Below are 16,640 nucleotides of genomic sequence, written 5' to 3'. Positions count from 1 at the left end.
TCGGTAAGTGGATGTTGCTCTTCTAGAATTTTCTTTACAATAAAATCAGTGACCTATCGTTTGATGTTCTGTTGTTCTGGAGGAGATATTAGTTAGGCTAAAAGGGAGTCCATTCAACTAATTATTTATTATTCCCATTTAAAAAAAGAAACCAAGACATTTTATAATTTCTTTTATGGCTTCATTTGACATTTTCATTTGATTTTTAATAAAGACTTAGCCTACCTTTAGAAACGATAATTATGAGAACCCGCTGAAAACACAATAAATAGTCCCATCACTCTCACTACAGTGCAGTGTCGGTGCTGTGGTGGGGCATTCGAGGGCCGTGCCCCCCCTAGCGGTCATTGATGCCCCTCCTAACACAGGACATGGCATGTGGCCCAAAAAATATCCCTTTTGGTTATTCTTTTAATAACAGTAGCCGCGTTTCATTACAGATTTGCGCAAAAACTTTTGCAATATTATTATTATTATTATTATTGTAATTATTATTATAATTATTATTATTATTATTATTACTAGGCTATGTGCATATTTATTTAGAATATTTAGTTAATAGGCTACCGTTCCCTTTTTGGGTAGTCACAAGAGAAGGGCGAAATGTTTCATTTGCATGGTGGTTGGCTAACTCAAAGTTGTTGTTTTTTTACCACTTTGTTATTTTGGCTCGGAATTTCGTTTTTTGGAAATATGAAGTTAATTTTGAAACGCTTTTTAAATGAAAAGCTTTTCGTTTAATAAACAAATTTTTTTTTTTTAAATGAAGACAGCGTTTGGAGTGGAGTGCAAAATAATCTGTTCCCTGAGTCCACGGCCTTTGTTGGTGTTGTGAGTGTACACAAATAAAAGTAGACAGTTTATAGTTTATGTCTTGCACTTATCTGTATTGCTAAAAATAACGGAGTGCCAGTTGTTTCCGCTGTCATAAAGGAAAAAATACGCGGGCGCTTTTTTCTTACAGAGGATCTATTTAGTTAAATAGTTAGGCTATGTTTAAATATTAGCATATAACATTATTTTTTTATTAACTAATTGTCTTTATATTCAATAAATAAGAAGCAAACCAAGATCGTCGGGAATGGATTGACATGCGTAGCCTAGGTTTTCCTGTTTCCTTAACACAAATAAACAGAATTGGCAAATATTCGGGCTCATGTTATACGAGCAAAACTAAACTTTATTTTGGGGAAATATTACACTTTAAAATTTCTGTAATATCACTGTCACTTTTACAGTCTATTGGCCTTCTAGAGAGATGCGCTAATGGAGATTCCAAAGCGCTCTTCTTTGGTCAGAACCACGGAGAGCGATCGCGGACAGGTCCGTCCTATGCATCGAAAATTTTTAAAATGCAACAAAATATTTAAAGAGCATCAAGCTATTAAAATCTCAATTATGTAAGCACAGACAATATAACAGTAGGCCTATATTAGTCAGTCATTTTTATTAGGTTAAACAGTGATTTGATAACGTTTTTAATTTAAGGCCCACCCACAATTGGTCTGGCTCTGGCCCATCCAAAAAAGGAATCCTGGCCTGGTTAATATAATAATAATAATAATAATAATAATAATAATAATAATAATAATAATAATAATAATAATAATAATAATAAAAAGTGTTAAAAATACGGCAGTGCCCCCCCGCCGATGACCCAATGCCCCTCCAGTAGATCTGCTCTGGAGCCGACTCTGTTACAGTGTATTTAGGGGTGAATGCAGGTAAAGTGGGTCATTTAAGTTTGATTGTGCTTCTCGATGGGTTTACACATTCACAGCATGGCAATGGTCTTTCATTAAAGAGACACTATTTATTTACACTATTAAGTGTTAAAATAGTTTTGGTTGATGATATGACTCTGGTGACTGTGGCCACACCTCAAAGGAGGAAACCCTCAAAGATAGAAAACCCTCTGAAAGGAGATTTTATTTAAAGTTGCTCACTAAATGTAAACACATATTATTGTGACAGTGTCTGTTTGCTACTACAGTTAACAGGAAATAAAATACATATAATAAAATGTTTGTTTGTTTTCTTGTAAGGTGATTAAATATTGCTGGCCCCTGCACTTTGGCTGAATGTGTTAGATAAAGTGGACCAGTGGGATTCAGGTAAAGTGAATAAAAGGTGTTAAAGGTCGCCACCTTTAACTTTCGGTAATTTTATTCAAATTAACTAAATAAATCGAGATTGACTGGTTGTCTAATAGTTGACGTGTATAATATTCTACTTTTTAGAAAACAGAAGTGAATTTGTCATTAGGAAATTCAAGTCAGAGATGGAAGAAAGGAAAGAAAGAACAGATAATGATAATGAAATGAGATAATGAAAATGCTTTTTGTTTTTTAATATGTTTGTTTGATAATATGTGTTAATAAGTCATGTTTTTTTTTAATCAATATACAGGATCATTTTTTTATATATATAATTCAGGGATGGCCCACTTTACCTGAAAAGAGATTTGTTGGGAGTGCATGACCTCAAAATGTTTATTGGTATATACCTTGCAAATAGCACATTATATTAATTTTATTCATATTGAAATAGTATAGCTGGACCTTAAAGTTAACTAAAGAATAAGTTAAAGTTAACTAAAAAATCTAGGTATCTAAATTACACGTTTAACACAAAAGTGTCCCACTTTACCTGCATTCATCATTCTGCCCGTCTGTGTATTATAATATATTATAACAGCAAACAAAGAGTGAGATGAATGTGCTATGAAGTGTTATGTGTTAAATACATTGCAATTGTTGGTATAATCAAAAGTAGCTGTAAACAAAGAAATTTACCTTTTTTTAATTAAATGCATGAAAAAAGAAATTTACATTTTCTGCCCATAAGAATGTTTGAGAAGCTCCATCATGGACAAGACTCTTTTCTGCTTCTCTTTATAAGTGTTTTGCCTCCATCTGCTGGATGAATTACGCATTGCAGTATCAAACACACATTACAGCTGCAAATGTCTTGAATATAATGCCAAATGAATATGTGGAGCAGAAACCAATGTTTATTTACTAATGTGGTCTGAAACTTGTGTATCTGTTGTACACAACCAGTCCAGTTAATTGTATAATTTATTAACAACATATTGTTAATTGTGCTCTTGTTTGGAACACAATAATAGTATAAAATACATTTAATGTATCCAAAATAACTTTAAAATGTTCAGTTTATTATAATTTATAGCAAAGATCAAGTATTTTTTGTGTGTGAAGTAAAGCTTCAGTGTGAGCAGTCAGTCGTCGGTCTTGTATGTTGTGTGTGCAGACACAGGCTTTGATGCTGAATATAACCTGCAGTGTTTCTGTATCTCCTTTAAGTTTAGTGTGACTTTCTCTCCACGCTGACATATGACTGACACGAGTCTGTCCTCAGTGAAGTGTCTCTTCACGCTGGAGGAGGAGTCCCGCTCATCAGCGCACACACTTTATTGATATATATGGAGAAAATAAAAATGCTGCTTTCTGATTTGTCAGTGATTGTGTTTGATGATTTCCTCTGTTGTGTCTAATAAGGTAACAGTGAGTGTCATTGGCAGCTGTGAGAGTCTCTCTGTCTTTAGGGGACTGACAGGAGCCAGTTTCTTCAGTGTGTTTGAGGGAGCCGAGGAGAAACAGAGTCAAACAAACAGTGTGACGAGCAGAAGAAGATGGAGGGATGTCTGACACTCGTTTTACTCTCATCTATAGTCACTATAACCACATCTGGTAAGTACAAAATAGACAGGAGGTGAAATTCTACATGTTTAAATGAGCAGTTTATCTTTGATCTATCTATTATACCACTAGAAACTGAAAAGAGACCTGTGTAATATCTAAGTTTTGAGACAGCAGACTATTACCTACTGGTAATATGTTATAATGTATTAAAATCATTTACAGTCAAGCAGTGTAATGATGACAAGATCAGAAGAGTGCTCAGTTTATTCTCCAACTTTAATTGTCTAGAATAGAATACTATATTTATATGTGTACTATGTTATCTACATGATATTTATATGTTCCCCGACATTGCAATGTTCAACAAATGATTGTAGGCTGCTAATGGTTAAATCGCTCCCTCTCTTTCATGTACAGATTTCGATACTGTGAGGTTGGCTGGTGGCAACAGTCCTTGTGCTGGTAGAGTGGAGGTTCTTCATGATGGTCAGTGGGGAACAGTATGTGATGATGACTGGGATATGACTGATGCTGCAGTGGTGTGTAGAGAGCTGGGATGTGGAGAGGCTGTAGATGCTCTGGGTGATGCTCACTTTGGACAAGGATCAGGGCCAATCTGGATGGATGATGTGGCCTGTAGTGGATCAGAGTCAACACTGAAGAACTGTGGATCAGAAGAATGGGGTGATAGTAACTGTGGTCATGGTGAAGATGCTGGAGTCATCTGCTCAGGTGAGCCTGTTCAATCTGGTTAATTGATTTGTTAGAAAAATAAGTTAATATAATTTATGTTTATCTTAATAATGGACAAAAGTAGCATGTCACATATTTTTGTTACATTGATTTTTTTTAATGTGATAGACACACAGGTTGCATTCCCAGGTTTTAGTAATTGAAAAGTAACTTGTATGAAATATACTTTTTAGTTATACTTTTTTGTCTGTTTCATACTGTTTTATAAAATACTTACAGATCATAAAGTTTCTAGGCTTGTTAATGGATCTCACTTGTGCTCTGGGAGATTAGAGGTGGTTCAAGGGAAAACATTGCACACAGTGTGTGCGGCTGCCTTTGACCAGCAGGATGCAGAGGTTGTGTGTAGAGAGCTGGACTGTGGAGCTCCTGTACAGGTGCTGGGAGAAGCTGCTTTTGGCAAAGGAGATGCTCAGATGTGGACACAAGAGATTCAGTGCAGAGGAAACGAGTCTTATATATCTTTCTGTCCAACATCATCTTCTCTCAAACACAACTGTAGCCATGAGAATGACATTGGACTGTTGTGTTCTGGTAATGGAGCAGTAGTTTTCAACTTATTGATGATTCAAAAAAGTTTTTTCAAACATTTATTTCGCATGTTTCATACTGTTTAACGAAACTCTGTTCTTTGTCCAGGTTACACTGACCTCAGACTGGTCAATGGTCCTGACATCTGTTCTGGTCGAGTTGAGCGTCAGTACTTCAGTAAATGGGGCACAGTGTGTGATGCATGCTGGGATATGAGAGCTGCCAGTGTCCTCTGTAGACAGCTGAATTGTGGGATTGCTGTGTCTGTTGTGGGATCAGACTGGTTTGGAGAGGGAAGTGGTGAAATCTGGGCTGATGTGTTTGATTGTGACGGGAATGAAACAAAACTCTCAGAATGTTCCATCTCTTCATGGAATCGAGCTGAATGTTCTCATAGACGAGATGTTGGAGTCATCTGCTCTAGTGAGTCCATATTATTGTGAGATTCACTGATATTACTCTGCTGAAAGACTCAATAGTATAAATACAATATTTAAGTTATCTTCATGTATTGTATTTCACATGTTTATTTCAGACTGAAAGATTAATGTCCTTTATTTCAGAATTTATTATGTAAAATGTATTATTAAAACCTCCTAAGTGTCCCCGTCCCACTGGCAGGACACCTGGCGCTCTTTTTTTATTGCCTTTTTTTCGTATCATATATTTTAGTAATTATCGTAAATTAGGTATCATTTAAAAGCTTACAAACTCAAAATTTATCCTTTTGAAATCAGACGTTGCATTACTATGGAAATGGTACTCTAAATTCTTCTAGTGGGCTCCTCCTCTAGTGGGCGGTGTCATGTTTCGTATTACAAAATGTGTTTTAACTACTTTATAATCAAAATCTTTTTTAATCTTGACAAAACATATATTGTCGGAAATGTATCAAGGATCAATATTTGGTGACTATTTTGTGATGAAAGGGATATTTGAACAGAAATTTACAGGAAACTGCATAAAAAAAACAAAACAATCAATGGCATGTGAATGACACCCGGTGGCTATTCTTGGTATAGCACCTACACAATCTCATTTTTGTGATATCAACTTCAAATTTGGAACACAACTTGGTTAGACATATGGCTTTGCTTTTATAGTAATTTTAGAGTAAATTTTTGTAAAATATATATTTTATATAAAATAAAAATATTTATTACAGTATTTTTCATTTAGATTTATTTATTTTAATTTAAATTTACATAACTTTTTCATACTTTCATATTTTGAAATCATATTCAGCAATAATCTGCAGAGTGTCTTCTTTAAAACAAGACCAAACTTAGGTCTATATCCAAAGTATTCTTGAGTTAGAGCCCTTTAAGTTTGGATAGTGCATTTTCATGTCTATTCTCAAAAAGGGGGGTGACAGTTAAGAGGTTTTAAAAAATCATAATCTCAAAATTACAATATTTTAGTAAAACATCAGATCTTCTCAGATTCCTCTCTGGCTGTTCATGATGGTCTGGTGCGGTTGTCTGGAGAGAAACAGTGTGAGGGGGAGGTGGAAGTTTCCATCCATCAGGTCTGGAGGAGAGTTCTGCTGGACTCCTGGAGTCTCACTGAATCCTCTGTGGTCTGCAGACAGCTGGGCTGTGGCTCTGTGCTGAACTTCTCCGGCTCCTCTTCATCCAGTCCTGAACACAGTCATGAGTGTGTGACGGGCTTCCAGTGCTCTGGGAGTGAAGCTCATCTGGGGAACTGCAGCTCTCCACAAACTCTCAACTGCAGCTCCACACAACAGCTGTCAATCACCTGCCTTGGTGAGAAGAGCAACATCTGGGCAGATTCTTTAGTTGTTAGTGATCGATAATGTGTTTTTCTCTCTCTGAATATCAGGTCGCGGGTCCATCAGGCTGGTGGGTTCTGGGGGAGACTGTGCAGGGAGGCTGGAGGTTTTTCACAGCGGCTCATGGGGGACAGTGTGTGATGACTCCTGGGATATTAAAGATGCCCATGTGGTGTGCAGTCAGCTGCAGTGTGGAGTGGCCCTCAGTAACCAGCAGGTACCAGCCTGGTTTGGTCCTGGTTCTGGACCCATATGGCTGGATGAGGTGGAGTGTGAGGGGAATGAGACGTCCCTGTGGAAGTGCTCTTCTTCAGGCTGGGGAAAACATGACTGTCAACACAAGGAGGATGTAGGAGTCGTGTGCTCAGGTAAATGATAAAGTAATGTAAATTATTTTCAAAGATACATTTAATTTTTTTTCACTAAATATCCTATGAAAGGGATAATGTACAGCCGGTCATTTTTACAAAATAAACTCCAGGATCCACGATCAGCATAACCTAAATACCAATTATTTTAATGCACGTCCTTTTCCATCTAGAGTTTAAAGAGATCAGATTAACTGAGGGCTGTGAAGGGAATGTGGAGGTTTTCTACAATGGATCCTGGGGTAATGTGTGCTGGAACCAGATGGAAGTAGACACAGTGAGTCTGATTTGTCAGGAGCTGAACTGTGGAAGATCTGGTGTTTTGTCTGATTCTACACCAAGACTGGAATCAGCTCCTAACTGGCTGGATAATGTGAAATGTCGACCACATGATTCAAGTCTGTGGCAGTGTCCATCTTTACCGTGGGGACAGAACTACTGTAATGAAGATGAGGTGGCCAAAATCACCTGCTCAAGTGAGATTATATTTAAATTACGTAAGATTGTCTCAATAGTCATGTTTCTTTAAAGACATGTTTATAATGTGTTGAGAAAACTCTTTCTGAAAAACTAAACTCGGTAACATTTACAATAAGGTTGTAATAGTTAACATTAGTTAATGCATTAGTTAACATGAAATAACCATGAACAACAGCATTCAGCATTAGTTCATCTTTGTTAACGTTACTTAAAGGGTAACCTTTATCCAACTTGGATAAAGGTTTGTTTATAAGGTATAAACACCTTTATCCAACTTGTTCTTGTCTTCCGTGTGTGCCTCCACGACGCATGCGCGAGAATATGACGCAGATCCGGCGTTCGGACATATGACCCAGAAGCGATTTGTTTACAAGCAGAGGAAGACGCGCGTATCTAAGCTGTTGAATTCTACATTGATCGTGCTTTAGGTCTCACCGTAGTGCTCAAAATCGGGCTAAAGTGCGCATTTCATGGATTCCCGAACGCTGGCACTATGTCATTTTCTCGCGCATGCGTAGTGGAGGCACACACGGAAGACAATAACAAGTTGGATAAAAGGTGTTATTTAGATTTTTTTTTGCGCACAAAAACTATTGTCGTCGCATCGTAAAATTATTGTAGAGCCACTGTGGTGAGATGGACTTTGTAACGACGTTTTAAGTGCCTTTTATGGGTCTTGGGAGAGTAAATGTACTGAATGCCAATGGAGGCCTATCTGAAGCCTTTCTCAGCCATCAGCTTTCAACTAAAATATCTTCATTTGTATTCCGAATATGAACGGAGGTCTTACGGGTCTCGAACGACATGAGGGTGAGTAATTAATGACAGAATTTTCATTTTTGGGTGAACTAACCCTTTAATAAAAAAATCCAGTTGTTCATGTTAGTTCACAGTGCATTAACAAAGTTAACAAGATTTGAATAATGCATTAGTAAATGTTGAAATCAACATTAACAAAGATAAATAAATGCTTTATAAGTGCAGTTCATTATTGTACCTTATTGTAAAGTGTTACCCTAAACTGAGAACTAAAAGATTTACAAAGATATTGCACTAAATAGTTCAAGAGGAAAATCGCCTTTGGGAAGAGACTGTTGCTGTGCCAAGATGTTCTAGTGCCTAGTGATCTGAGGCGCCATCCAGACTAATGACTCTTGTATTTCATTTCAATTATGTACACTACTAGGTGCAGGTGTGTGTGTACAACCCCAAATCAGAAAAAGTTGGGACAGTATGGAAAACGCAAAAAAAAAAAAAAGAAGTGATTTCTAAATTTACTTTGACTTGTATTTCATTGCAGACAATGTGAACACAAAATATTTCATGTTTTGTCTGGTCAACTTCATGTCATTTGTAAATATGCATCCTTTCCTGTCATTCAGACCTGCAACACATTTAAAAAAAAGTTGGGACAGTAAAGCATTTACCACTTTGTAATGTTGCCATTCCTTTTCACAACACTTAAAAGACGTTTAGGGACTGAAGACACCAAGTGATGAAGTGTTTCAGGAGTAATTTTGTCCCATTCTTCCTGTAAACAATTCTTAAGGTGGGCAACAGTACGGGGTCTTCGTTGTCGCATTTTGCGCTTCAAAATGCGCCACACATTCTCTATTGGAGACAGGTCGGGACTGCAGGCAGGCCAGTCGAATCCCCGTACCCTCTTCCTCCGCAGCCAGGACTTTGTAATGTGTGCAGAATGTGGTTTTGCATTGTCTTGTTGAAATATGCATGGACGTCCCTGGAAAAGATGTCTTCTTGAAGGCAGCATATTATGCTCCAAAATCTCTATGTACTTTTCAGCATTAATGGTGCCTTCACAGAAGTGCAAGTTACCTTTGCCAAGGGCACTGACTCAACCCCATACCATGACAGACCCTGGCTTTTGGTTTTGTTGCTGGTAACAGTCTGGATGATCCTTTTCTTCTTTGGTCCGGGGCACACGGCGTCCATTCCTCCCAAAAAATACCTCAAATACTGATTCATCTGACCACAGTACACGTTTCCACGGTGTGATGGTCCATCCCAGATGCCTCCGAGCCCAGAGAACTCGACGGCGCTTCTGGACACTGTTAACATAGGGCTTCCTTTTGGCACAGTACAGTTTTAACTGTCATTTGTGGATGTAACTACGTATTGTGGTACTTGACAAAGGTTTGCCAAAGTAGTCCTGAGCCCATGTGGTGATATCGCTTATAGATGAATCACGATTCTTGATGCAGTGCTGCCTGAGGGATCGGAGATCACGGTTGTTCAGCTTAGGCTTGCGCCCTTGTCCTTTACGCACTGAAATTCCTCCAGATTCCTTGAATCTTTTAATTATGTTATGCACTGTTGAATGTGAAATATCCAAATCTCTTCCTATCTTTCTTTGAGGAACATTGTTTTTAAACATTTCAATAATTTTCTCACGTATTTGTTGGCAAACTGGCGATCCTCGGCCCATCTTTGCTCCTAAAGAATTAACTTAGACCTTTCTTGGATGCTGCTTTTGTACCAAATCATAAATACAATCACCTGTTGACATCACCTGTTTCAAATCACATCATTATTTAACCATTTTACCTCATTACTAGCCCTAAATTGCTCCTGTCCCAACTTTTTTTGAAATGTGTTGCAGGTCTGAATGACAGGAAAGGATGCATATTTACAAATGACATGAAGTTAACCAGACAAAACATGAAATATTTTGTGTTCATATTGTCTGCAATGAAATACAAGTCAAAGTACATTTAGAAATCACTTCTTTTTTTATTTATTTGCGTTTTCCATACTGTCCCAACTTTTTCTGATTTGGGGTTGTAATTAATATTCGTATTGTGTTGCCAGTAACACAATGCTTTATGATTCAAAAGAAACGAGGATTCATTCTGTTTGTAAAGATGAACATGTTTCTGACTGTTCTGCTCTCCTTTATCATTGTCATTTTTTTTATCTCATTAGAAAAAAAGTTCAAGACTGCATATTATGATGACTTCACCGATGGCAGTGGCATCGAAGGTCAGTTAACTGATCACATGATTCATTACACGATGATTAAAAAAGCTGAATGGTCTCCAGAACTGCAACTATATATTTTGCATTTATTTCCCAAAATATTAAAAACACTCAAACTATATAACATGTGTAGATGCAGAAGAGATGATGCAGGAAATCACACCGGGATACTATGATGATGTCATCACTGATGAACTGAAACGAGATCATGAGACAGGTGCCGTTTATTCTATAATAGGATATTAAATATTTAATTATTTATTAATTATTTAATTAATATATAATTATTTATTTAATTAAAATAGACATTATTTTTTGTATGGGTGTCTCGTGTTTAAAGGGTTCACCCAAAAATGAAAATTCTGTCATTAATTACTTACCCTCATGTCGTTCGACACCCGTAAGACCTCCGTTCATCTTCGGAACACAAATTAAGATATTTTAGTTGAAATCTGATGGCTCTGAAAGGCCTCCATTGGCACAATGCACGGTTCACTCTCAAGACCCTTAAAAGGTACTAAAGACGTCGTTACAAAGTCCATCTCACTACAGTGGTTCTACAATAACTTTATGAATCGGCGAGAATAGTTTTTGTGCGCAAAAAAACCCTAAATAACGACTTATATAGTGATGACGATTTCAAAACACGGCCTCATGAAGCTTCGAAGCGTTATGAATCAGTGAGCCGAATCATGATTCGGATCGCGTGTCAAACCGCCAAACTGCTGAAATTTGGCGATCCAAACTGCTGATTCGGCTCACTGATTCATAACGCTTCGAAGCTTCATTAGGCCGTGTTTTGAAATCGTAATCACTACGTATATAAGTCGCTATTTAGGGTTTTTTTGCGCACAAAAACTATTCTCGCCGATTCATAAAGTTATTTTAGAACCACTGTAGTGAGATGGACTTTGTAACGACATCTTTAGTACCTTTTAAGGGTCTTGAGAGTGAACCGTGCATTGTGCCAATGAAGGCCTTTCAGAGCCATCAGATTTCAACTAAAATATCTTAATTTGTGTTCCGAAGATGAACGGACGTCTTACGGGTGTCGAACGACATGAGGGTAAGTAATTAATTACAGAATTTTCATTTTTGGGTGAACTAACCCTTTAATTTGTAAAAGACACACCTGAGAGCTATGATGAGTCTTATCTCACAGGTAGGTCTTTCAAGGTTGCCTGGAGAGGAGAGGAATCAGAAGCACATCAACTGACCACGGGGGTTTCCTCAGGGCTCAGTGCTTGTACCTCTCCTCTTCTCCGTCTACACTACTTCACTGGGACCCATCATTCAGGCACATGGCTTCTCATACCACTGCTATGCTCATGACACACAGCTCTACCTCTCCAACATGACATCATGACTTTGCGTAAACATACACGTCACTTTCTAAAGCCAAATGGCGTGTTATCTGTACGCATTTTGAGCTATCCGCGTGTATGTCTACTCTACGCCGTGTGATTCCTCGTGTATGTGTACGCCGAAACGAACATCATCTCCGCGTGTATGTGTACGCCGTGTGATTCCGCGTGTATGTGTAAACCGTGTGATTCCGCGTGTATGTGTACGCCGTGTGATTCTGCGTGAATGTAAATGGATTTATAAACATACTAAATGATGCTTTTTTTAAATGTAAAAATGCAGAATGTTTCTTGTGATGGGTAGGTTTAGGGGCAGGGGCAGTGTGTGTGTGTATGTGTGTGATGGGTAGGTTTAGGGGTAGGAGCAGTGTAGGGGGATAGAATGAAACGGCGTTTATAAACACGCTAAAAAGCGATTATGCGTCTTGATAGCACGCCAAAATGGCATAGCGAATTGGCGTGTCATACATATGCTATTTCATGAGATCAGTCTGACCTCTCATTCCAACCAGATGATCCCACAGTAGCTGCACGAATCTCAAGCTGTCTGGCGGACATCTTTCCATGGATGAGAAAACATCACCTGCAGCTCAACCTGACAAAGACCTAGTTTCTCATCTTCCCTGCCAGTCCCACTACAACATGACTTCGCCATCCAGTTAGGTACATCCTTGATTTCCCCATCAAAGGCAGTCAGAAATCTTTGAGTAACATTGGACGACCAGCTGTCCTTCAGAGAACACATATCTAAGACAGCTCGCTCATGCAGGTTTGCGCTCCACAACATCAGGAAGATCAGACCGTTCCTAACAGAACACGCAACACAGCTTCTTGTCCAGGCCCTGGTTATTTCTAGACTGGACTACTGCAATGCGCTTCTGGCTGGACTCCCCTCTTGTGCGATCCAAGCACTTCGAATTATCCAGAACGCAGCAGCACGTCTGGTCTTCAACGAGCCTAAAAAGACCCACGTCACACCTCTCTTCATCTCTCTGCACTGGCTTTCCTCGCTGCTCGCATCAAGTTTAAAGCACTGACGCTTGCCTACAGAGCCTCCACGCGCTCAGCTCCTGCATACTTTGACTCGATCCTACGAGTCCACACCCCCACCAGAAGCCTTCGCTCAGCTAAGGAGCGACGGCTTGTGGTGCCATCACAGAGAGGCAAAAAATCCCTTTCCAGAACATTTTCATTCAACGTTCCCAGCTGGTGGAACGATCTTCCCACCGCCATCCGAAATGCAGAATCATTGAACATTCAAAAGTCAACTAAAAACCCATCTCTTCCGTGAGCACTTAACCTCATAAAATGTTTTTTTTTTTAAACTTTTTCCTCTTTCTTCCCTCTTTTCCCTCCCTAAGCTAGCCTGTGCTACACTGAGCAATGTTCACGGACTCAGTATTTCAGAATGACCATTCACTTCCTGTACTCCCAAGTTGTTAGTCGCTTTGGATAAAAGCGTCTGCTAAATGCATAAATGTAAATGTAATGATGATGTCATGACGAGCGGACAAACCTCTAATATTTAACGAGTTTGTTTGCCCATATAATCTTAAAATATTAGGTTAAACTTACTTGGCTTGCTGTCCATTGATGAGGGGCTCGATGAAGCAGCTTCAACTCGAGCTCTGATATACCCCACAGTGACTAAATATGTATGATTATGTAGGGCAAGGTACCTAAGATAAAGGTGGAGTTTGGGGAGGGGAGGGGTTGGGATGCTGGAACATCTGAGACTGAGGAGAGGTAAGCAGCTGTTTATATACTCTGGCTGTTGGCTGTTGATTGGAAGATTAGATGGGCTCGCTCCTCCCTAAATTATGTTTAGGAACTTCACTAACAAAGGTATATTTACGTGTGATCTGAGGCGCCGTCCAGACTAATGACTCTTGTATCCTAATATTCAGTTCAATTAATTTTTTATCTCAGTGGAAGAGAATAACGATTCTCCTCGGAGTCGTCTGACATGTTCTACCTCACCATCTCCTCATCAGAGACAGTGTTCAAGTAAGTTGTTTACATTTTTGTTAATATAAGCCTGTGTTTTCCTAATAAATGATTTATATATGTGAATTTAAACAATAGTTTATTTGCATGTTTAATCACTCATTTAAAGCCATCCTGGTTCAGTTTCAGTGTGTTTTGCTTTAAACGGTTAGTTCACCCAAAAATGAAATTTATTCCATTAATGACTCACCCCAATGTTGTTCCACACCCAACAAGTAAGACCAGTAAGACCAGTAAGACCTCCGTTCATCCTCGGAACACAGTTTAAGATATTTTAGATTTAGTCCGAGGGCTTTCAGTCCTTTGAATGTAAGTGTATGCACACTTTGCTGTCCACGTCCAGAAAGGTAATGAAAACATCATCAAAGTAGTCCATATGTGACATCATTTGGTTAGTTAGACTCTTTTGAAGCGTCGACAATACATTTTGGTCCAAAAATAACAAAAACTAAGACTTTATTAAGCATTGTCTTCTCTTCCGGTTTTGTTTGAATCCGCGTTCACGACGCCACAGTGACGCTGTGACGTGTTATCTGGTGCGACAGAGCTTTGTTTGTAGTCTGAGGGAGACGCACGCTGTAAACAAGCTGTTCTACATTGTTTGTATTGCTATATATATATATATTTTTTTTTTTGCCATGGTTGTTTTGTTTACAGCGTGCGTCCCCCTTTAGACTACAAACGATGCTCTGTCGCACCAGATAACACGTCACAGCGTCACTGTGGCGTCGTGAAGGCGGATTCAAACAAAACCGGAAGAGAAGACAATGCTTAATTAAGTCTTACTTTTTGTTATTTTTGGACCAAAATGTATTGTCGACGCTTCAAAAGAGTCTAACTAACCATATGATGTCACATATGGACTACTTTGATGATGTTTTCATTACCTTTCTGGACGTGGACAGCAAAGTGTGCATACACTATACATTCAAAGGACTGAAAGCCCTCGGACTAAATCTAAAATATCTTAAACTGTGTTCCGAGGATGAACAGAGGTCTTACGGGTTTGGAACAACATTGGGGTGAGTCATTAATGGAAGAAATTTCATTTTTGGGTGAACTAACCCTTTAAATGTTGTGCTGAAGCTGGTCAGTGATGGCTGATGTGTGTGATTTAGAGCATGTTCCTCTCAGACTGAGTGGAGGGGAGGGCCGGTGCTCTGGGAGGCTGGAGGTGTATCATAACGCTGTGTGGGGCTCAGTCTGTGATGATCAGTGGGACATCAGCGATGCTCAGGTGGTCTGCAGGCAGCTGGGTTGTGGAGCAGCACTGAGGGCCGATGGGAATTCAGCCTTTGGTGCTGGTGAAGGTGTTGTGTGGCTGAACAGAGTCGAGTGCAGAGGGAATGAGATTCACCTGTGGGACTGTCCTCTCTCCCTGGAGAACCACACTGACTGCTCCCACAAAGAGCACGCTGGACTCACCTGTGCAGGTCCCAGCAAAACACTGACCAATATTAGTAATTTTTTACATAATTTTACTGCTAATTTTAATTGTGTATTTGCATGATTTTTAATGTGTCTGTCTTTCCAGATTTGTCAGTGTCCACTACTCCTGCTCCTGCCACAACAACATCAGCTTCTCCTCCAGTTTCTCAGACAGTGCGCTCAAGCTCAACATCAGTCTCTCCTCCACAAACTCCTCCAGCAGCGTCTCTCTCCGTGCTTGTGATTGTACTGGGAGTTGTGCTCTTACTGCTCTTAGTGCCACTGCTTATACTGATTCAGCAGAACAGAGGGATGAGGAGAGGTAGGAGAGATCCAGAGACTGTCATATTGTGTCTTATTCAGTGTGTGATCAGTCATGTGTTGTGAACTGACAGCAGGTTTGTCTGTCTACACTCACAGCTCTCTCTAAGAGGAGACACAGGACGACGACTGAGGCCGTTTATGAGGAGATTCATCGCAGACACAATCACTTCACTCAGAGGGGTGAGACATGAGACATGAATCTTATATTTAATATGATGAATTAATAAGAGTCTGTGAGGCACTTGATGTTCATCTATTATTAGTCCTGTTAAACCTCCTGCTTCAAACCACAGAATTCCTGCAGAAAACCACAGAGCTGCAGGTGCATGTTAATATGAGTGTGTGTGTGTTTGTCTCTTCCTGTGTGTATATTTAGAGGGTAATAAGGAGAGGCTTCATATGTTTGTAAGTGTACAGTAGGTGCAGGTGTGTGTGTATGTGTGTGTGTTGGTCTCTTCCTGTGTGTATTTCTGGAAGGCAGTGAGGAATGGGTTCATGTGAGGATACATGTGTGTTTGCTAATAGGCCTAAAACATGAGATTTCTGCCTCTAATGCTTTTAAAATTAAGTAATTAATATGCATGTTGTGTTGTCAGTAACACAATGCTTCATGATCCAAAGGAAATGAGGATTAATTTTGTTTGTAAAGATGAACATGTTTCTGACTGTTCTGCTCTCCTTTATCAGGGAGTCTCGTCTCTGAAGAACTGCATTCTGGGTATGAAGATGCTGATGAGTTGCTCTCAGGTTAGAGAGCTGAAGTATATTTAATATATAAAATAATACCTAAAATAAATAATTTGATTTACAAAAATAATAATAAATACATATATATATATATTTTTTTATTCTATCTTATTAGAAAAAGAGTTCAAGACTGCATATTATGATGATGTCACCAATGGCCTGAAAGGTCAGTTAACTGATCACA

The 16,640-nt window shown here is 39.0% G+C and overlaps 1 protein-coding gene across 1 annotated transcript in view; it reads left to right on the top strand.

The window, feature by feature from the left end:
- The window catches only part of LOC307126094 (uncharacterized protein), a gene marked incomplete at its 5' end in the record, with an annotated part of 73,352 nt that overhangs the window by 55,028 nt on the left and 1,684 nt on the right, over positions 1 to 16,640 (top strand). The window contains 12 exon segments of the mRNA XM_079816470.1: positions 4,083 to 4,397; positions 4,638 to 4,952; positions 5,058 to 5,372; positions 6,392 to 6,715; positions 6,792 to 7,109; positions 7,283 to 7,585; positions 13,880 to 13,957; positions 15,076 to 15,390; positions 15,492 to 15,707; positions 15,806 to 15,889; positions 16,397 to 16,456; positions 16,572 to 16,622. Of these exon segments, the coding sequence (XP_079672596.1) occupies positions 4,083 to 4,397; positions 4,638 to 4,952; positions 5,058 to 5,372; positions 6,392 to 6,715; positions 6,792 to 7,109; positions 7,283 to 7,585; positions 13,880 to 13,957; positions 15,076 to 15,390; positions 15,492 to 15,707; positions 15,806 to 15,889; positions 16,397 to 16,456; positions 16,572 to 16,622 (2,694 nt within the window).

Source organism: Gobio gobio (assembly GCF_949357685.1).
Source record: "Gobio gobio genome assembly, chromosome: 5".
Taxonomy (NCBI): domain Eukaryota; kingdom Metazoa; phylum Chordata; class Actinopteri; order Cypriniformes; family Gobionidae; genus Gobio; species Gobio gobio.
Note: the sequence above shows the minus strand (reverse complement) of the source record. Positions and strands in the feature narration are given on the sequence as shown.